Genomic DNA, 22,700 nt, shown 5'->3' on the forward strand with positions numbered 1-22,700 from the left:
CTCTCTCTCTCTCTCTCTCTCTCTCTCTCTCTCTCAGAGGAGGCCCCATTAGTTTGGAAGTCGTTTCATCTTTATTTAGTTATACTAACCGCGTTCTTTGCCTGGTTATTACATTTACTTCATTCATTCATTCAATTTTAATTGTGTGCTTTGTACCACGAAGAAGTTATTTTAGAGAAAGAGACAAAGAAAGAGGCGGATAATTTGAATATTACTCGCCGAGTGTTCTCTTTAATTTGCGTTTTTCTTTTAGATTTTATCCTAATTAAAACAAACGGCAAAACTCATCTCCTTGTGAATCTAAAACGTTTTTAGCTGAAGAATATTCCTTCTGATTTCATTATTATTATTATTATTATTATTATTATTATTATTATTATTATTATTATTATTATTATTATTATTATGTCAGTAGATAAAACCCATTCACATGGAACAAGCCCACCGAAAAGGGGCCATTGAACTGAAATTCAAGCTTCCAAAGAATGTTGGTTTCAACCTCCCACCGCAAAAGACATCCCCCAAACACTGCAGCAGTAACTGATCAAGATAGAGAGCCAGTGATTGATTGTTCGTCGCCCCCCGGGGGGAGGTAGGCGCGAACCCGCGACATATGAGCGGCATACCACGACGCTGTATATATATATATATATATATATAATATATATATATATATATATGTGTGTGTGTGTGTGTGTGTGTGTGTGTGTGTGTGTATATGTATATATATATATATATATATATATATATATATATATACATATATATATATAAATTCTTCTGTTAAAACAAGGTATGTCTCAAGTATAAAAGGCCTTTAAACCAGTGTTAATGGGCCTTTTATACTTTCTATATATATATCGTCTCTCTCTACCACTCCTTGTGCCGTTATAGGTTAAAGATGAAAAGGTGAAAAAGAAATCCTGTCAGTTTTCGGAGAGAATCATTTCGACTTCTGGAACTGGAATAACCCCAGACACCAGCAGCTGGCCGGATTCCCACCACTCGGTTTGACTTGTCCCATACGCGTGTATTAAGACCCATCGGGCGGGCGTCTGTTTGGTTAGGAGGTGGTCGCTCGCTGGCGTCACGAGCTCTGGGTTACATTTGTTATTGACGTAGTTGAATGTGTTACTCTTGTTTTCATTTTGGGGAGACGTGTCTTTTGAAATACAAAACTTAATTTTTTTTATATTACTGTTGTTGCTTTGATTTTAAGTAAAAATTGTAATGATCTATTTATTTATTCATTTTTTTTCTTTTATCACAAAAATAGGCAACCAGAATAAAAAAAAAATTATTTTATAGAAGAAATTTTGATGACTTGGTACGTCTAAATGAAATTTTTTACTTAAATAAAAGCAACAGTAAAAAAATAATTATTTTTTGTAAAGGAAATGTTATTGAATGTCTGTACGCCCTCAGATCTTAAGATTTACTGAGGCTAGAAGGCTGCTAATTGGTATGTTGATAATCCACCCTCCAATCATCAAACATATCAAATTGCAGTCTTCTAGCCTTAGTAGTATCTTTTTTATTTAAGGTTAAAATTAGCCATGATCGTGCGCCTGATAGCGGTGCCAGCAACGCAGGCCACCACCGGACCATGGCTAAAAGATTCACGGGCCGAGGCTGAGAGTTTCACGGGCCGCTGCTGAGAGTTTCATATAGAATTATACACTGTACAAAAAACCCGACTGCGCATATTTTTACTTGTTTGTAAGAGTTATTTGTAAGTCCCTGGTGGTCCTTTTTTTTCCTTTTTTTTCTTTTAGAGTGTTTAGTAAGTCACTGGTGGTCCTTGTTATTTTGGGTCGTACTCATGGAATACTGGAAACCGAATTGTGGGATGTTGGAAGCCATGTTTACATAGACCCATTTACAATGCATTCATTCATCATGTGTGTTGTATGCTTATGAATATACAGGAAAAAAAAAAAATATATATATATATATATAATATATATATGGATGTATATAATATATACTATATATATTATATAGGTATGCTAATTATAAATATATATATATATATATATATAGTATATAATAAATAAGGATATAAATGATATATGGATATATATATATATATGTGTGCGTTATGTATATATATTATATATATATATATTATAATATTAATATATATATTATATATATATCTACCTAACTAATATAATATTATGTATAATATATATATATATATAATATATAGTAATTATTATATTATACCATATATATATATATATTATAATAGTCATAAGTATTATATTAATATATAGTTTATTTATTTATTTATTTTATATGCGTGTCCTCCCTTACCTAATTTATATGAATTAGCTGTCGAGTTTTGTAATTATATATATACTATATATATATATATATATATATATATAATATATATATTGGTGTATGTATATATACTTGCACTGTAAACGCCGTTACTAAGTAATCCAACCAATGCCGATAAGCGCCGAGTAAAGCCAGGTCAGACTGTCTGGTATCGGCAAGGAAATAAACCCGCTTGTGGCGTCGAGCGATCGAATATTCGACTTGTTCTGTCCGGTGGGAGGCGGTTATCCGAATGAGAAAAAGTGGGTCTTTTAGGTTTGCTTCGGATCAGGAAGGTATACGATAGAAATTATTATTTCATAGTCCGCTCAGTTGGGCAAATCGATATCCACTCAAACTTGTACCGCTGGCTGTTTTTTTTTTATCGTTTCCAAGGAGTTTGAGCCGGTTTTATAAGTCTTATCAGATTGCATATATATATATATATATATATATTATTATATATATATATATATATATATATCTATATATATATATATAGATATATAGTTGTTATATATGTATATAGTATTTATGTATAACTCATTGCACTTACGCTAGTCGTCATGTTATTCGATGCATGTGTTTTATTTTTCAAAGTTATGGACTTCTTTTTACATACTTTTATTTAAATGTTTATGCTATATTTATGTTTTCATCATTTTACTTTTCCTGCTTTTATTTTTTGTCTTTTTTTTCTTTAATTTTCTTCATTATTTCTTTTCGTTCATTGTTCTCGCAAAACTTTTTCTATTAGTTTAATGTTGTCTCTCTGCACTCTTTTCTCCCTCCATTACCTCAAGCACCTATTGATTATATTCTGTTTCTATCACCTCTTGGCCTTTGATTGTATGCTGTTCTCTTGCACTCCTTTGTTGGTTGGTTTCTTGCATTCCTTCATTATATGTTGTCTTTTTACGCTTCTTTATCTCTTTTTGACTTCTTGCATTCCTTCATTATATGTTGTCCTTTTACGCATTTTTTTTTTTTTTTTTTTTTTTTTTTTTTTTTTTTTTGGCTTCTTGTATTCCTTCATTATATGTTGCCTTTTACGCATTTTTATCTCTTTTTAGCTTCTTGTATTCCTTCATTATATGTTGCCTTTTTACACATCTTTATCTCTTTTTGGCTTCTTGCATTCCTTCATTTATATGCTGTCCTTTTATTCTCCTCTTCACTTTTTGGCTTCCTGCAGTCCTTCATATGTTATTGTTTTATGCTTCGGTTTACTTCTTGACTTGCCTGCATTCCTTCATTATGTGCTGTCCTTTTCTTCTCCTCTTCTGTTTTTTGGCTTCCTTCATATGTTATTATTTTATGTTTATGTTTACTTCTTGGCTTCCTGTATTCTTTCATAAGTCATTATTGCATCTGTTTACTTCTTGGCTTCCAGTATTCCTTCATATGTCATTCTTTTATGTTTATGTTTACTTCTTGGCTTCCTGTATTCCTTCATTAGTCATTTGTTAATGCATTAATAACTTCTTGGCTTCCTGTATTCCTTCGTAAGTCTTTCTTTAATGCATCTGTTTACTTCTTGGCTTCCTGCATTCCTTCATTATATGTTTTCCCCTGACTTTCTTCTGTCGCCTCTAGGCCTCTGACATTCCTTGATTATATGGGACCCTCTTGCATTTCCTCGTCACTCCCTGGCTTCTTGCATTCGTTCATTATGCTTCCATTTGGCTCTTGCCCTCCCATACCCCAGTTCCCATCCATAATCTTCGTCGTTACATCTTCATCTGCAAAATCTCCAGTATGAGAGGTTTTAGCCAGACCATCAGCCGGGATTTTCCTCGAGTTGAGGAAAGTTTAAGGGATTTGGATTGAGGAGACTCTGTGCACAGAATCTTAAGGGATTTGAATTGAGGAGAGACTGTGCACAGAATCTCTTGAGGGGGAGGGAGAGGGGGGGATGAGGAAGGGATTTGAATGAATTTTTTGGAGAGAGAGAGAGAGAGAGAGAGAGAGAGAGAGAGAGAGAGAGAGAGAGAGAGAGAGCTCATAAATATTTAAGATGCCCAGAACAACTCGAAAATGCAACTGAATTTTTCCCGTGAAATACCCTTTGTCAATTTGTTAGTACTTAATTATTGATTACTTAATTAGTGCCAACATGCTCATCGTGATTATTTCCACAGAATAAAAGTAAACGCCAAAGTATTGCCTAGAATGGCGTAACTGATTTGACATCATATGGACCCGGTGGTAATGAACTAAAAAATGCAAATGAAATAAAAATAGGAAAATTAAAAAAAAACTGAAAAATTAAAAAAAAAATCGAAACACAACGCAACAGCCTGTCACGATGAACCACGTCCTCGATGACAAGGTGGTAGGGGAGTCTGCCCCTCTCACCTCGTCCCCTTCTCCCGCTGCCACCCCCATGACGGCCACCACCACGGCCACCTCGCCGCCCTCGCCCAACGACAGCCAGCGGTACGTCTTTGGGGCGCTTGGGGGCGCCTCCAGCATGGACGGGGTGGTCAACTTCACCGACTGGTCTTCGCCCATATCCCCCACCATGAATGGACAGCCGCCAGGTAAGGTGATTTCCCACCCTCCAAATGAGGAGGACCTCCAGGTAAAAGGACTGCTTAACCCCCACACCATCCCCATCCCCTCCCCCAGGTAAGATGACTTGGTTAGCCCCGACAGGTAAGATGATTGACTGAGGTGGTTCGGCGTGACTCTTTATGAGTGAACACTTTGCAGGTAAGATGATTTGCCAGCCTCCAAATGAGGAGGACCACCAGGTAAAATGGCTGCTTAACCTCCCGCACCCCCCATCCCCTCCCCCAGGTAAGATGATTTGTAACCCCCACACGTAAGATGATTGATGTTCATGAGTTGGTACGGTGTAACTATTTACGAATGAACACCTTGTAGGTAAGATAATTTTTCGGCTTTCATTATGATTATTTTAAGGTTTTTATTTTGATTTCATGCCATATTGGCATTGCAGTTTCAAAAGTCAACTAATCACATATTTACAATGATGTTAGGTTACATATTACCTATGTAACTGCTCTCCGCATACCATTGTCTTATTTCATCCAAATGACGGTAAGCTCCGGTTCACATTTGCATGGCACCAATCTTAATGAATGCAAAATAAATTAGGTTATTCATAATGAGATAAACTAGCTTAGCTTAAAAAAAAATTTTCAGATTCATCATTGAAAATTATTTCTAGTTAAAAAGTAAACGCTGAGGTAAGATGTATTTATTATTATTATTATTATTATTATTATTATTATTATTATTATTATTATTATTATTATTATTATTATTATTATTATCTGAGATTCTTTCCAGTGATCAGTAGCCTCTACTATTCATAGCTTCTATATTAATAGAAAACTCTGTCCATTATCACAAGGGATATTTTTAAACTCTTTCGCGTGACGTAACTCACACTTTAATTCACAGGGTCGTCTGATTTCTTCTGCATTACACCGTGATGTTACACGGCTTATGCTGTAATATTAACGTATTAAGGAGGAATCTTAGATGTATATTTATATTTGTCATTATTGAGGACCTCGAAATTATGCAATACCCTTTCTTAGTCTGATCAATACGTGAACATTCTTTGATATCTTAATATAGATTTCTCTTTTAGTCATAATAATGTGATCATACTTCCTGCTATTTTGGTAACAAACACAGAGTTTCTCTCTCTCTCTCTCTCTCTCTCTATCTCTCTCTCTCTCTCTCACCGGAGTTGTAACATCACTCTGTGCTCCGAAAATGTTCCACTGCATGACAGTGCGCGTCCACTTTGAAGTCGTTGATTGACTGATTGATTGAATTTGCGCCACTAATATGCCGTGTTTAGAGTTGAAGTTGCCGAGGGACGTGGGCTAATACGAAAGGGGAAAGAAAAGAGACGAAATAAATGGATACGGGAAAGTCGTGCATGCTCGTACGTTCGGGTCCAACAACACAATTTCTATTTTCCCCCCCCCTCCCCCCCCCTCTCTCTCTCTCTCTCTCTCTCTCTCTCTCTCTCTCTCTTCTCTCTCTCTCTCACAAATTGGTATTTATATTCAGTACACAAACATATAAAAAGTATATCCCAAATGCCACAGTTATATATAGATTTTACACACACACACACACACACACACTTGCATTACTTTCGAGTCATTGAAAATTATAAAGTCTTAGTCCATCGTATAAATATAGTCATTATTACGGATTTTAATCATTTGGAGAGATTATTATCGAAGAGAGCTCTGCAGTTCTTGTGCACAATGAAATTATGACTGCAGACTACTGAAAGGTAAGCAGTAAAATACGTGTCAAAATAGGTGGTCAACCCAGTCTTGGCTAGACTCACCCCGTCCGGTTGAACATGTGAAAAGAAGGTGAAGAGGACTGGCTAGTCTCGCCGGGTTTGTGTTATTCCCCCCCCCCCCCCCACCCCCTCCCCTCTATACACGATAAAGATTGGCCGGTTCATGCCAATCTCGGTAAAATCAGCGTGTCAGTCCTATACGTGTATGGCTTGCTTAAAATGGTCTATTGAAAATTGTCGTGCAGACCCCGTAGACTGTGTAAGGATTATCTTTTTAACGGTAACTATAGTATTCTGTTGTGACTAAATGAGTATATTCTTACGGCCGAATAAATTGCTTATTTCGTGAGTAAGCGAGTGATTGGATATTTTCAGTCTTTATTGAAGTATACTTTTCTTCGGACATTAATTCTGATTGAATCTCTTGATTGAATCTCTAGATTTTATTCAACTTTTTTTTAATCTGACTACTCCAAAGGGACCCTGAAGTCTCATATTAGTTTCCTGTCGGATTTTTATCATTATTTTTGTGTTTATATTAATGTATCGAAAACTCGTTTACGGTTGTTGGTAAATTTTCGTAATCCTGTTTACATTGGCTACTTATTTCTCGTTCAAACGAATTTTTATGATTTACACCTTTTGTTAAGTTTCTTTAAACGATATTCCTTACTTAAGCAGTGAATAGTAGCCGTGGATAATACTTTTCTTACAGCTATTATCGCCCTCTTTCCTTCTCCCAGTACTTGGGTATCTTTCTCTTCCTTGAAGAAGCTGTGGCTCGATTATGGGTAGCTTTTGAAGCTCTTTTTTTACCTAAAGTTATCCTAAAATACAGGTTTTTTTGTGAAAACATAACCTCTCTCTCTCTCTCTCTCTCTCTCTCTCTCTCTCTCTCTCTCTCTCTCTCTCTCTCTCTCTTGTGTAGTAGGACTTTTTAGCAACAGTGTGGAAGAGGTCTACAAGAGAGCTAAACAAAATCATTAGGACACTGTGAATGAACAGAACAGTAAAATCTGCTCTTAGAGATAAGCGAGCACACAATGTCTCCTCGGATGAGACATCCTAATCCTTGTAACTCCTTGTAACAGTAACTTCTGGATATCGCTTTTGCAAGTTATTTAGGAGACTTCTCCCCCTTTTCATTTTACGTTTTAATAAAAGAAAATTAAGGTAAGGATGTACAAGCAGTCGCTTATTATTGGAGTATTAATAAATTAGAAAGTGCAACGAAGACAAGGCGGCCATTTTAGAAGGAATTGCATAAAACACAAAACAAAACAAACAAACAAAAATCCGATCGCCCCCTCACTGGCTACTTCAGACGCGTCATTTGAAGTTGAGGAAGAAGTTCCTCGAGGAACAAGTTATCGAGTTCGTAAGCAGGATCCGGTCAGGAGTCCTGATATTAACAAGGCTGTCGCTAACAAACGAGGTCGTTATGAACCCCCCACCCGCCCCCACCCCCCATGTCTCGTGTCTCTCTCCTTTCGCTTGATTAGAAATCGTAATTTTTTTTTCTTTCTTTCTTTTTAGCGGGGAAGTAATGTATTTATTCCTATACTGTAAAGAAGATTCCGCGTGTTGATATGTCACACGGAAAAAAAGTTGTATACCCGGGTGACCTCTTCCGCCCCCCTCCCTCCACCCTCCCTCCATTGAGTTACTGAACCTCCTCTCATATTCTTTCTTCCATCTTTTTCCACCCTCTCCTAAGAATTGTGTCATATTGCAACTGCAAGGTTTTCCCTTTGTAATCCTTTACTCTCAATTTTCCTTTCAGCCCTGAATGACCTCATGGGTCCCAGCGCTTGGCCTTCGGCCTAAATTGTATAATCTATACCTTGTCTTCAAAGTCGATGATGATGATGGTTACGAGATACAATGAAATTAAAAATGATGTATGATTCCAGGATTGGGAATGAATATCATTATGGAATTAATTCATTTTGAGATCAAAGCTCCTTACTACGCGTAAGAGAAAGTGAGAAGTGTTCAAGTTGGTTGTATCGTGGAATCAGCGGTTGTTTTAGTTGTCTTCAATAATTTTCTTTTATACTCTTCCTCCGCCTCTTATTTAAATAGATTCGTAAACAGTAGAAGAAACGTCTGAATCAAAAAGATTTTCATATATAATTTACAAAATCTTAAATAATTTTTGTTTTGTTTTAAAGGAATAATATTTAAATTTTAAGTCCGCTGTACTAATTAACTTTTGATGCAAGGGAGAATTATAAAAAAAAAAAAAAAAAATCCGTTCATGAAAACTTCAGTCCCGATGCCTTTAAAAAAAACTTAGCGAAATTAAATTGCAAGTCATTTATATCCTTGGAATAAAAGGAGATTAATACTACCATTGAATATTTAATTTGATATTCAAATCCGGATCCATGCATCCCGAGCAAACAAATGAAGAGAGCTGGGAAGACAGAGGAAATGGAAAATGTATTTCGCTGCCCCATCAATCCCCTGAATATTCAATTTCAACTGTTCGGAATTAATTTTTTTGTTTTGTTTTTTTTAGATTATTGGCAGTTATGAATTGAGAATATTTTCCTCCGTCAGAGATTAGCAATTTTGTATTTCCTTATTGCCCGAAGCTTATCGAAACGTCAAGTCACCGTTTTTGTTTTAGCAGTCGATTTTGAATTTCTGATGAATAAATTTTATTGTTTTTATTTTTTTTATTTATTATTTTTTTTTTATTTTTTTTTTTTTTTTGCCCTACTTTGTTGTTTTTCGGATGTTAGTATGACCCGCTGTCTTTTGTAGCTGGCTGCTACAAATTGTTGCAAGTTTTTGTAATGCTAACTTTAACAAGGTATTGTAAAGTAACCAAATGCCCAAACCTGTCCTCTTGCTAAGGCTTAGGAGTATACGTCCGTGCGCTTGAATTTATAGAATAATTGGAATCTGGTCCTTATTTTTTTTTTTTTAGATAGGAAGTCATTAAGTGCAGATGTACTGATGGGAACAATAACTATACTCGGTTTTTTTCCATCTGTCCATCTGCCTGTGGTGTTTGCGCATGGTGACACTGCGTCCCGGGCTTTAAATAATATCCTATTTCGAATGTCAACGGTGTAATTCGCATACAGTAAATTATTAAAACACTTTTCAGTTGCAAATGTACACCCAGATATCCTTTTATTTACCTAAAACTTAAACATAGCGTAACTATTTAAAGCCCGGGACGCAGTGTTACCATGCGTGATCACCACAGGCGGATGGACAGATGGAAAAAAACACAGTATAGATGCTGACATACTTTCGAGAGGAGTGACTACTTGCAGATGGGCATTTTCCGAATTTGTCTTTACTAGATTCGACTTTTAATTGCATCTCGAATTTAGGTTCGAGTATCTAAGAGAGATCATGAACTCATCTCGGCAGATTGTCTGCGCGTGCGCGTGCGCATGTGTGTGTGTGTTTGGACCTCTGGACGTGGTTCTACGAACGAAAAATCGGCCATTTTTCAAGAATTCATTTTTTAGATTTTCGTTTGTAATATTTATTCTTGAGAAATGCCAAAAAAGAAAGAAAGTTCATTTGTTGATTTGTCATGGTTACAAAGGTAATTGGGCTTGTATCCTAATCTCATTTTCCTGCCCAGTCCCAAGGTTAAAAGAGAGAGAGAGAGAGAGAGAGAGAGAGAGAGAGAGAGAGAGAGAGAGAGGGGGGGGGGAGGAGAATGGCAGGTTAAATTACAAAGGCAGAAGCTATAGGCCTCTCAAGCTATTTGTGCCTACCTCACTTAAAGGCCTACAGAAGTCGCCAAGGTTTTTCACGAGCCTCTGGCCCGATTTTCAGTATGAATTTTGATGATTATTAGAAATTGTCGGAAGTATTTTCTGTTGACTTTTCTGTTTATTCGTATCCGCATCAGCAATGGAAAGATAGCGTTTTTTTAATTTAATTTTTTTTTTTATTCAATTTTTTTTGTCCTTGCTGCTGTTGTTATAGATACAGGCGGCTTTGAGCAGAAGTTTGAATATGGAATTCCTGGAAATTTCCTCGAAAGCCTGCAGACTACGGCACCTAATTACTGTAACTTTTGGGTGTGGTGTCTGTACTTGATTTTTCGGGCCTTTTTTTCTCTTTATTTTTTCTTTTCTTTACCAGAATGTGATGTGGCGCCGATAGCACAAAATTCGGTCTTAATGGCCTACGCTTTTTGAAAACCAAATTGAAACGACTTCCTCTGACCTTTCGAGTCGTATTTCTGGCATCGCTTGTGACGTCTTCGTGCTTGAATATTTCATATTTTAGCATTTTTTATATATATTTCTTTTTTTCGCCTCATTCATTGAGCGTTCCTTGTGTTCTTTTCTGGAATACCTCATTATCCTTCACAAGTATTCGGCGTGGGCGCACATCACCTTTAATCCCTTATAATTACTGAAGGAAGAATTCTGTTAGAGAGAGAGAGAGAGAGAGAGAGAGAGAGAGAGAGAGAGAGAGAGAGAGAGAGAGAGAGATTGGGGATGGAATGTCTTAATCAGAACAATATACGCATTTGTATAGAACGAATATAGAAGTAACTTGACAAGAATGAAGCTGGTGATAAGACGAAAACTTATTCAAAATCAGAATCGCTTGATAAAACTGTGATGCTATTGAAGAAGCCTCAAATACGAGACTAAAATCCCCCCCGTGCTGAGTTTTTTTTTTCAATTGGGGGGCGGGGGGGGGGGCGGTTTAGGGGGGCGAAGGTTAATGACTGTGACCCCGGTAAAATGTCAAGCACCGATGGGTCTTAAGGTCTTAACCAGAAACAGTTCTCTCTCTCTCTCTCTCTCTCTCTCTCTCTCTCTCTCTCTCTCTCTCTCTCTCTCTCTCTTCCATAATATTTCCCTTGGACTTGTTTTTTTCATTAAAAGTTTTCTGTTTTTAGATATGTCGTCAACCCACTACCCAAGCCCCGTAGGGTGTTAGTACCGTCATTGCACCTCATGCGGTGCACTGTAGGCTTTACTTAAGACTCTTTGCAATCCCTTTCGTTCCTTTTTACTGTACCTCCTTTCATATTCTCTTAATTCTATCTCACCTTCCACCCTCTTTTAACAATTATCACAGTGCAGCTGCTAGGTATTCCTCCTGTTACACCTTTCAACCCTTTTACTGTGTCAATTTTCGTTTCAGCGCTGAATGACCTCATAGGTCCCGGTGCTTGGCCTTTAGCCTGAATTCTAAATTCAATTCAGTTCAATTCAGAACTACCCAAGAGAAAAACATTTCAAATACGTTCAGGTATCTTCAGCCAACCAACAAATCCCACGCCATTGCTGCATTACAAAAAAAGGGGGCGTTTCTCGCCAACATTTTATGAATACCCGAATTAGAAAATATTTTCGTTTCACATAACTTCAAATGTCTCTATTGAATTCATTTTATTCTAGCTTTTACAAGAACCTCTCGAGGACGTTTTTATTCACTGCTCTGGAAATCCATTCGATTTTTCAGTTTCAGTTTTGCAGAGAGTGAAAGAAAGAAAAAAGAAAGAAAGGAAGGAAGGAAGGTAGGTGGGCTGAAGCAAAGGCAGTCTAGATCCATAAAGGAAAGTTTTAAGTATAGTTAGGTTTTATAGCCACTTAAATTTTTTTGCTCTCTCTCTCTCTCTCTCTCTCTCTCTCTCTCTCTCTCCGTATGTGTGCATCTAGCTTACCTCTCTCTCTCTCTCTCTCTTCTCTCTCTCTCTCCGTATGGGTGCATCTAGCTTACCGAACCTCTCTCCTCTCTCTCTCTCTCTCTCTCTCTCTCTCTCTCTCCCCGTACGTGTGCATCAAAGCTTACACAATATCTAGCCTTTTCCCTTCTTCCCTTCATCTTTCATGAACGTGCCTTAAAAAATAATTCTTAAATCTTCAGCTTTATATTCTTGATTCGGTGCTTTTCCATAATCGCTCAAGCGAGAACCTCCCTGTCGAATCCGGCTCTTGAAAATAAGTGCGACTTGTGAAGCAAGACTCATTAGCAGTTTATTTGATGAGAGGATACACTCCCGCCCCGTCTCTTGTCATTATGTGAATTTGCATAAAATGTAGGGAATTATTACGATCACGTATCTCGGCTAATGAGCGCGGTGAAACGATTTCGTTATTTAAAATCGTACGCTTGTAGAATGATTAAGCGTATTGAGGTTTTTGAATAATTAGTGGCATTGTGCGACCAGAGCATGGAAGACGTTTTGTGATTAAATGGTTTTAAGACCATGGCGCAGTTAGTTTCGTAAAGTCATGGCGCCATAGATTGTCAAAGACATTGAAATTCATTTTGCAACTGCATTTGAAAAACATCTTCCGTTATGATTCTGAGTACATTGGACACTATAGTCTGTTTTTTTTTTCCATCTGTCTATCTGCCTGTGGTGTTTTCGCATGGTAACACTGCGTCTCGGGCTTTAAATAGTTACTCTATGTCTAAGTTTTAGGTAAATAAAAGGATATCTGGGTGTACATTTGCAACTGAAAAGTGTTTTAATAATTTACTGTATGCGAATTACACCGTTAATATTCGAAATAGGATATTATTTAATGCCCGGGATGCAGTGTTACCATGCTCAAATACCACAGGCGGATGGACAGATTGAAAAAAACAGAGTATAGGCATTGTCAAGGTCAAGGTGCAATAGAATTATGGGTCGTTATCTGGAACTTAATAATTTTTAGGGGTCATTATCTTCAATATATTGACAGTCTTTTGTTTGTGTTTTTAAGGTAATCCCCAACGGGCTTGTCATAACCACGCCGCGAAGGTGGAAACATACCGGGTTAAAACCCTTGGGGTCACTAGCTAGAAAAGATCTTAGAATTATTAGGCACCGGACATAATATTGCTATAGTAGATCCACATCAACCGTGCATCTGATGTCTAGGCCAGTCCCTTACGGCGCTCCTGATTGGCTGTTGATAAGCCAATCACAAGGCTGGAAACTTGGTCTCTCTCGAGAGAGTTCACATAGGCAGGATGCATGTTCCACCTCTGCTGAGGGATACTTTTGAAAGACCTATCCCTCAGGAGAGGTGGAACATACATCCCGCCTACGTGAACTCTCGAGGGAGACTGAGAGTTAAAAGCCCTGTGATTGGGCTTATCAAGAGCCAATCAGGAGCGTCGTAAGGGACTGGCCTCGACATCAGGTTCACGGTTGTTTGCAGTAGAATTATGAAGGACCATTGTACCGCAGAACGGGGTCTGTAAATGCTCTGCAATTAGAAAACCATTTAGCGACGCTGAATTAATTAATTGGCTGCTTCGTGCGGCCGTGCAAATCGCTGATTTTATCCTCGTGTTGGACTGAAAAGACGAGGATAGAAAGAATTCCAACGAATGCGATAGTGTGTAACAAAAGAAAACGGATAATTCTGACTGAAATGGTAGGGTCGATGGTGAAGCTCTGTGTAAGAGAAGAGTAATTAAATGACTGATCAGATTAATAGTGTTTTAGAAAGCAGGTCTCGTTCATGGAATGTTGTCGAGGAAAAGTTGAATAACTAGTGGGATGTGAGGAAAAACAATTTCTATAATGTTATCACAGCGATATGCACAACAAATAAACCAGTAATAAATGCGCTGAAGTTTCTTCGGCGCGATCGAGTTTTCTTTACAGCCTGTAATGCTGTATAAAACTTTCAGCCACGGCCTAAGTTGTTTGACACCTATAGCGTTGCCGTACGCACGATAACGGCTAACTTTAACCTTATATAAAATAAAAGCTACTGAGGTTACAAGGCTGAGATTTGGTATGTTTGATAGTTGGAGGGTGGGTGATCACCATACCAATTTGCAGCGCTCTAGCCTCAGCACTTTTTAAGGGCGGACAGAAAAATAGCCAACTCAGTAGTTTTCTTTTACAGAAAGCTTAAGGGAGAGGATATTATCATATTAAGGTTTTCCGCCCTCTTGGTGTTTGTCTTCTTAATAATAAAAAAAAAGGTAGTAGTAGTTCCTGGGAAACTTGGTTTTATTAAAGTCATAAACAGAAGTCAGCATCAAGATTTATTAAAGCCTTTTAACTAAGAAGAAAAAAAACAAGCTGTACGTGAAGCCACAACCGTTTTCAAGCTGAAAGGCATAATTATTGACACTTAGTAATGACACATTCCGTGTTTATTTAACACCTTCATATCGTGCAGATTCATGGTTTAACAATCCTCTTCACCTCGTATTGGACCTAATTATTAAACTACTAAAGTCTGAATTATTGTCAGCTTAAAGCCTTTAATTTTGTCATCAAAAGAGGCAATTAAACTCCTTCGTCAAGTCTTGAGTTCAGGTTGAAGTGGTAATACCTCGGGAGCTAATGTTGTTACATCCACTCTCTCTCTATATTTGCCAGTTTTGTAAGGCGAGAAAAGAACAGTTTTATGGTGGTTTAATATTTGATAATTCCTTTTAGATGAAGTCACCCCCTCTCTCCCCCTCCCCCCTCCCCTCCCCCCCCTCTCTCTCTTCCCCCCTCTCTCTCTTCCCCATCCCTCCCCGCCCCTCCTACTTAGGATGCTTCTAAAGTGTGTCACTTGGGCTGTTAAAATTCCGATTAAACGCGGAGAGAGAGATTAAACAGACCCGAGAGAGACGACCGAGAGAGTTAGAGAGAGATGAGATGAGAGAGAGACGAGACGAGAGAGAGAGAGAGAGAGAGAGAGAGAGAGAGAGGAGAATAGGTGATGTCAATGTCTTTTTGTTTTCTCTCATTTTATTCATTTTCATGGCTTTTATTTTATTACAATATTTTTCCTGCCAGACATTTTCACTTTAGTATCTTCCATTATCATAGAAAAATAGTATATTTCTCACGTCTTGTAATTACAAAATATCTCTTGGACAGATTTTGATAAATCGGAGGTCCACGCCAGGCTACCTACACCTACACCATTCAACACTTTGCCACCTTTTCTGTCTTTCATTCCAAAGCCAACGCATCTAAACTAACCTGACACCCAAAATATTGTATGGGAGTCGATGAACTTTCAGGTAAATTGTCCTTATGGGAACCATCTCGCTCTATAGTGTATGGGGTTTTTCGACGATTCCAGTTCTTCATAAAACTAACGTGATCTCATATATATTTACATATATTATGTATTTATATGCATATACATATATATGCCTGTGTATGTGTGTGTGTTTATATATTAGGATGTAATTGGGTCAAGGAAGTAACTGAATAACCAAATAACCAGATTTTACCAATTTTGCCAAAAACACTTTGGTTTCCTGTCAGTTTGCTCTCGTGTTAGGAGCTCTTTTGTTACCCTTGGAAACTGGGAAGCATACCACAGTGACACATTGTCAGTGGAAGCCGAAAATGGTTTTATTTTTTTCTTCTTCTTTTTTGAGATTTTGTACAGAAGGCTGGCAAAGACGGTCCTTTTAGGTTAGGGAATGCTGGTATTTTCTTTTTCATTCCCTTTCATAAAGTATTGCAGTTGTTAATTCCAAGCGCGCTCTCTCTCTCTCTCTCTCTCTCTCTCTCTCTCTCTCTCTCTCTCTCTCTCTTGTGTTTATTTCATTCCTTGTCATAAAGTATTCCATTTGTTAATACAACCAGCCTTTTTCAACAGGACATTTCTAGGGAATGACCTACTGCCTTCTAATAATAATAATAATAATAATAATAATAATAATAATAATAATAATAATAATATAACCTTAGGTGTGAGGTGTTTCAGAAGGACAATTTACTTTCATATCACGACTTGAAATATTTAAAAAAAAAATTTAATTGTGTTAAATTTTTTTATTTTTTTATTTTGGAAATTCTTTTAATTTTTTTATTTTTAGAAAATTTTTAAGTTTTTTAAATTTTTTGAAAATTTTTGAAATTTATATTTTTTACATTTTATTTTTTTTAAATGTGTACTGTGTTAAGCAATTTTCTTCAATGTTACTTTGTGATGAGGAATGATTAATAACGAGGAAATATCTGTTGACATCATCCAGTATCCTTGATATTCTATTTCCTGTAGCTCCTGAGATTCAGTTCGGGGAAATCTCTCTCTCTCTCTCTCTCTCTCTCTCTCTCTCTCTCTCTCTCTCTCTCTCTCTCTCTCTCTCTTCTCCATTTAGTATTCACCTTTTGTAGGTGGTTTATGTTCTGTAAATATGGCAACTTCATCCAGGCAGTGTGTCGTGAATAATAGCCACGTTCCCTAAATATAGGGGAGGTCAAGAGGTCCTTCTGAGAATGTCCAAAGTTGATGATTCTTGTAAAGTGCGTTGTTTTTATTAATATTTTATGTATTTATTCCTTCTTTTATTTAATTAATTGGGTTGGTTATTTTTTTTTATTTATTCAGTACTGTGAAATCTAAACGGATTCATTTCTGTGAGGTCTTTATTATTTTTTTTTTTTAGATATATTAAAATGTGACTTTGGTTTTTGTAATAAATCTGCCTAGTTTAGCTACGGGAAAAATTAATTTGTTTGTACATATACTTGTTTTATAATTTTTGTTTTTTATTGGGTTGTGTATTGATTTAAGTAATTGTTGTGGATATTTGTTTTTTTTTTTCAATTTTGTGAATTCTGAAATATTTATTTATCGAAAACGCATAAATATAGAAATCCATTTCTTTGATTTTTTAAAATGTGATTTTAGTTATTATGATGAATTTACTTAATTTTACCACATGAAAAATAAATTTGTATTATTAATATTTTTTAATATATTTATGTATTTATTTTTTTCGTTTATTTAATCCATTGTTTTAGATATTCTGTTTATTCAGTACTTTGCAATTGAAAAGATTTATATATGGAAAGTAAATACTCATAAGAAACCATTTTCTTTTATTATTATTTTCCAAAATGTGACTTCAGTTTTTTTTATAATGAATCGATATGATTTTGCCACGTGGGAAATTTATTTGTTTGTCTGCACAGTGAACTTCATTTTATTGCGATGTGACGCGACTTGGGACGACAAAATATTCAAGTTCTAAGACACACAAAAGATTACCTGTCCCCAGGAAATGTTTATGTGAAATAAAAAAAAGTCTTCTACAAATCCCCTCCCGCTTTGTTTGTTTTTCTGATTGCTAGGGATGGAGGAGGAGGAGGAGGAGGAGGAGGAGGAGGAGGAGGGCAGGGATGGGATATAAGCTGCTCTCTCTCTCTCTCTCTCTCTCTCTCTCTCTCTCTCTCTTCTTCTTCTTCTTCTTCTTCTTCTTCTAAATGGATAACTTTAATCGTGGGAATGGTTTAGAGCTCTCTCTCTCTCTCTCTCTCTCTCTCTCTCTCTCTCCTTTTTCTTCTTCTAAATGGGTAAACCTTAGCGTGGGAATGGTTTAGAGCTCGCTCTCTCTCTCACTACTTCTTTTTCTTCTTCTTCTTCTTCTAAATGAATAAACTTAAGCTTGGGAATGGTTTAGAGCGCGCGTCTCTCTCTCTCTTCTCTCTCTCTCTCTCTCTCTCTCTTCTCTTCTTCTCTCTTCTTCGTCTAAATGGGTAAAACTTAAGCGTGGGAATGGTTTAGAGCACTCTCTCTCTCTCTCTCTCTCTGTCTGCTTCTTCTTCTAAATGGGTAGACTTACTCTTGGGAATGGGCTAAATCTCTCTCTCTCTCTCTCTCTCTCTCTCTCTCTATCTTTCTCTCTCTCTCTCTCACTCTCTCTCTCTCTCTCTCTCCCTCCTCCTCCTCCTCCTCTTCCTCTTCCTCCTCCTAGGATGGACACGAGGGAAATATTTTGTCGATTTCTTGTTATTTCTTTTCCATATTATAATATATATATATATATATACTATATATATATATATATATATATATATATATAGATATATATCACTGTACATAATCCCCCTTGTTACGCATTATGAAGAACGCATGTACCATGCTCACACGACATATTGATAGTCGATGTGCCTTATCGACGAAATGATTACCAGTAAATCAATGTCACGTTATACGGAACACGAGTTATCGTTCCGTAAGTGTACTTAAGCAGTGAGTTACTTGTTTTTTTTTTACCGAGCAATTATGTCTTATGTTACAGAAGATTCTCCATATTTGTATGTACTATTTTACAAAGGATGTTCCATATTTCGATATCGTATTTTGCAGAAGATTCTCCATATTTCTGCGTAGTATTTTACAAATGATTCTCCATATTTCGATATCGTATTTTGCAAAAGATTCTCCATATTTCGATATCGTATTTTGCATAACAATGATAGAAATAAATGTATTTTTTCCTAAGGTTTCGTACGATCACTAACAATTATTTTCTTTTCTTTTTACAGGTGAGTAATTCTGGAGTTTCATCTCCCGATCGAGGAATGCGTACAAGTATGTTTTGATCTTTTTCATTTGTTATTGTATTAAGGGGTGTGGGAAACCATTTATTATTAAGATGTTTACATTCATTATGTGTTTGAGCGCGAATTATAAATATCGGCTTATAAATATACGAGCTTGTTTGAGCGCACTGGAAATGAAATGAGAGAATTTGCGGACATTACCATAAAGGCTCACAACCACGTAATGATGATACCTGATTTTGACCCTTCTTGGTAATTTTAGACTTGAATTTTTTAGCTGAACACATTAGGGAAAAACATACGAATTTTTTAGCTGAACACATTAGGGAAAAACATACGGTGACCTTTGACATGGAAGTGACTGTTTCATTACGAAATTGGGGCCATCATACTTCCTTTTAGTCTACTGAAAAAAAAAAAGCGCCTCAGCGGCGTGGTTGGTATGGTATTAGCGTCCCACCTCGGTGGTCGCGGGTTCGATACTCGGCCGGCCATTCCATTGAGGAGTGAGATGTGTATTTCTGGTGATAGAAGTTCTCTCTCGACGTGGTTCGGAAGTCACGTAAAGCCGTTGGTCCCGATGCTGAATAACCACTGGTTCCATGCAACGTAAAAGCACCATACAAACAAACAAACAGTCTACTGAAAAAATGGCAAAATTTCACTTGAAAGGGAAATGTTGAGAATCTAAAGTTTTTCCGTTGTTTTGATACCATTAGGGTCTGGAGAGTCAGGAAATGCCGGGTGACACCTTGTCACTATTGGGGAATTTTTTTAAATGACCAATAATAAAATAATCGTTTTTGGCACAATTTTTAGATTGGCTCTAATATCACGTAATTTTTTTTTCTTATGAAATGTGTTTTGCTCATAAACATTCGGAATGTGTTTGATATGCGTTAGAAATTATAATTATGAGTTTAGTTATTCATAGAACTGCAGATAATAATTTTTCTTTTTCAGATTTTAAGATAAGGTGAAATTTATGAAGACACTTGTAGTATAAGGATTACTTTTAAGAACTTTAGATAAAGGTTGGTTCATCAGGCTTTTATGAATTATCAACTGTTTGTTCTTTAGTTTAAATATTAGCATACTGTTAAATATATCGCTGATATAGGCTACATTTGTACACCTTTCCCTTTTATAACTTTAGTATATCAGCTAGTGAATTATCGCCATTTGATTTTTCATGAGCAACAAATTTTAGAGAAAAATACAATTCTTTTCCAGGATGAACGATTGTATTTTGAAAGATCATCCCTTTTGTAAAGGCACTTTAACTGATATTAAGGAAACATCAACGAATAGAATGATACAAGCAAGTTAAAAGAGAAGTGATAAATTGTATGACAGCTTGGATCCAGATACAGTAATGGGATCTCTCAAAGACTGTATATCAACTTAAACATCTTCTCTGCATATCCCCCGAAACTTAAAAAAACATCAGAAGCAATAACCCATTGCCCCAACTTCCCCCTAAAGAAAGAAGAGAAAAGGTACATGGCAATAATCATACTTAAAGAACATTGTATATTTTGTGGAAATGACTGTACAATTACACCTGATCCGTGCCATCCTGAAAGGTGTGACCAGGCATCAGTGTGCCGCACATCAGGCCATGGTGATACAGAAATCTTTTAAAGAGCTATATTAAATGTCTGTAAATTGCGTAATGATCAGTGGGGCTCTGAAGCAGAACTTGACCAAGTGGAGCAACAGCAGATCTTCATGTTGCAGATGGACAATACCACCGAAAATGCTATCAAACGTTTGTTAAACCAAAATACTGTAAAAAGAGAGCTCTTCTTCAGATATGACTGACATAGATAATACTCCTGCACTACATGCTTGTGTAACTGAAATGAAAAAAGACTATTCCCAGATATGAAATTCAGTTAATCTTCATCAAGTTTATATTGCCCGTGGTGTCGTCAGTTTATGAACACCATTATGGATATTTTAGAAAACGAGTACATAGTGCTGCCTGCTTATAGTTACGCTAGTATTATTATTCATAAATCATCTGCAAGTCATCCCATAAAGCTGTCAAAAGAAGAAGAGAATGATGATGTTCAAACAGCTGTAAAAACTATTGCTTCCACCATTGTAAATGAATGCAAAGAGAATATACCAGATAAAGACTGCTACAAAAGCCATCTCAATAACGTGGGTAATAACTTGGCCCAATAAAGGAACTGTTAGTAACTATTGTAATGCTTATTGCTCATACATACTGGAAAGACTTGATAAGTTAGTGTCAAAAAGGATACAAGAGTGTCAAGAGCCACGTCAAGTAGTAGAAAATACAAACTTAGTATGATCAGCCCTCTCCCTAGTCAAAGTGTGACTCTCTCTCTCTCTCTCACTGTCACCATAAACAAAATCCAGGTCATTCAGTATATCATTCAGAGACTGACAGAGAAAGTTGTAGAAAGAAGTCACAAAAATAAGCTAGTGATCACTGGGCCTTCTCCCATCTCCACTCTTATTCAAAATGGCCAAGAGGAACCACATGAGGACCTTCACAGCACTCAAGAAGAAGCTAATGTCATAATAATCCATCAGCTGTTCAATTTAATAAAGGCTGGAGTTGATAATATGTGATGATACAGATGTTTTTGGACTTTTATTTCACCATTACCACAAGCATAACCTAAAGTGTTCAGTAATGATGGAAGCGATTTCTGGGGGACGGAGTCAAATAAACATCAAAGCTAGTGTTGAAAAACACCACCCTAGAGTTCCAAACATTTTAGCAGCACAAGCTTTATCTGGTTGCGACACATCACAATGACATCGAATAGGAAAGGCAGCTGTTGTAAATGTTGTAAGGCAAGGTTACCAGATTGGTGGGCTTGGTGATACTTCAATGCAAATTTGTCGGATGTAATACAATATGCAACTACTTTTATATCACGCTGCTACGGCATACTGTCAAAAGCCTCTGACACTATGTTTGACATTAGGTATGCGGTATGACAGAAAAAAAAGTTATAGGAGCTCCCCTGTTAAAGACACTGCCTCCAACTGCATTTAGATACCATGTTTACCGGTGTCACCTACAGGCTGCCCGATGGAAATGTGCTGATAAAGCCAATCCACCTGTTATGGACCCGACTGACTATGGGTGGGAATTTGACCCTAATCATACTTTTCTAGTGTCAGTTACCTCACCCAAAGGAGTATGATGTGCTCCAGAATATTTTCTGCAGCTTATTAAATGTTCTTGTGCTATTGAAGGGAATATATGTGGAAGTACAAATTGCAGTTGAGTGAAGGGCACCTCTAGGATGTACATTGTTTTGTCGATGTAAAAGTTCAGTCGAGTGTTTGAACCGATTCGCTAAACCGATGAAAGATAGAAGTGAAAAAGAATAAGAAAAAAAATGAAGAAAAGGCTACTCTTAGAAACATTTTAAATGATAGCTAGCTAAATGCATTAACGATCTATCACAGTTTGTGCGGTGTAATAATGATAACTATTTATACGTCTTTAATTGATTTTTCACAAGGCTTTTTTCTGAATATTAGTAATTTTCTTCTCAATTATGGCCATGTATTTTTCCAAATAACAATTAATAAAACTATTTACCTGTTCGAAAGAAGAGTTTGATAAAAATGTCACGTAGAAGTATAAACTTGTAGAGATTTTTTGTCGCATAAATACCTCAAACTTACTTAGTGCATAGATAATTTTCCCCAAAGGTGACAATGTGTCACTCGGCAGATTTTTAGTTGTTATACCCTATAGATTAGAAAATAAAAAAAAAAAACATTGGATTCTCAACATTACCACTTCATGTG

At 36.6% G+C, this 22,700-nt stretch overlaps 1 protein-coding gene across 2 annotated transcripts in view; it reads left to right on the forward strand.

The window, feature by feature from the left end:
* LOC135204191 (solute carrier family 12 member 6-like) overlaps nt 1-22,700 on the forward strand; it is a 1,011,876-nt gene that overhangs the window by 709,698 nt on the left and 279,478 nt on the right. The window contains exon 2 of one of the 2 annotated variants that reach the window (XM_064234265.1): nt 4,470-4,871. The exons of the other annotated variant lie outside the window; for it this stretch is intronic. Within the exon in view, the coding sequence (XP_064090335.1) occupies nt 4,637-4,871 (235 nt within the window). The 5' untranslated portion in view covers nt 4,470-4,636. The remainder of the gene's footprint in view (nt 1-4,469; nt 4,872-22,700) is intronic. 2 annotated transcript variants of the gene reach the window in all.

The sequence above is a fragment of the Macrobrachium nipponense genome, chromosome 44, assembly GCF_015104395.2.
Source record: "Macrobrachium nipponense isolate FS-2020 chromosome 44, ASM1510439v2, whole genome shotgun sequence".
In the NCBI taxonomy this organism is placed as follows: domain Eukaryota; kingdom Metazoa; phylum Arthropoda; class Malacostraca; order Decapoda; family Palaemonidae; genus Macrobrachium; species Macrobrachium nipponense.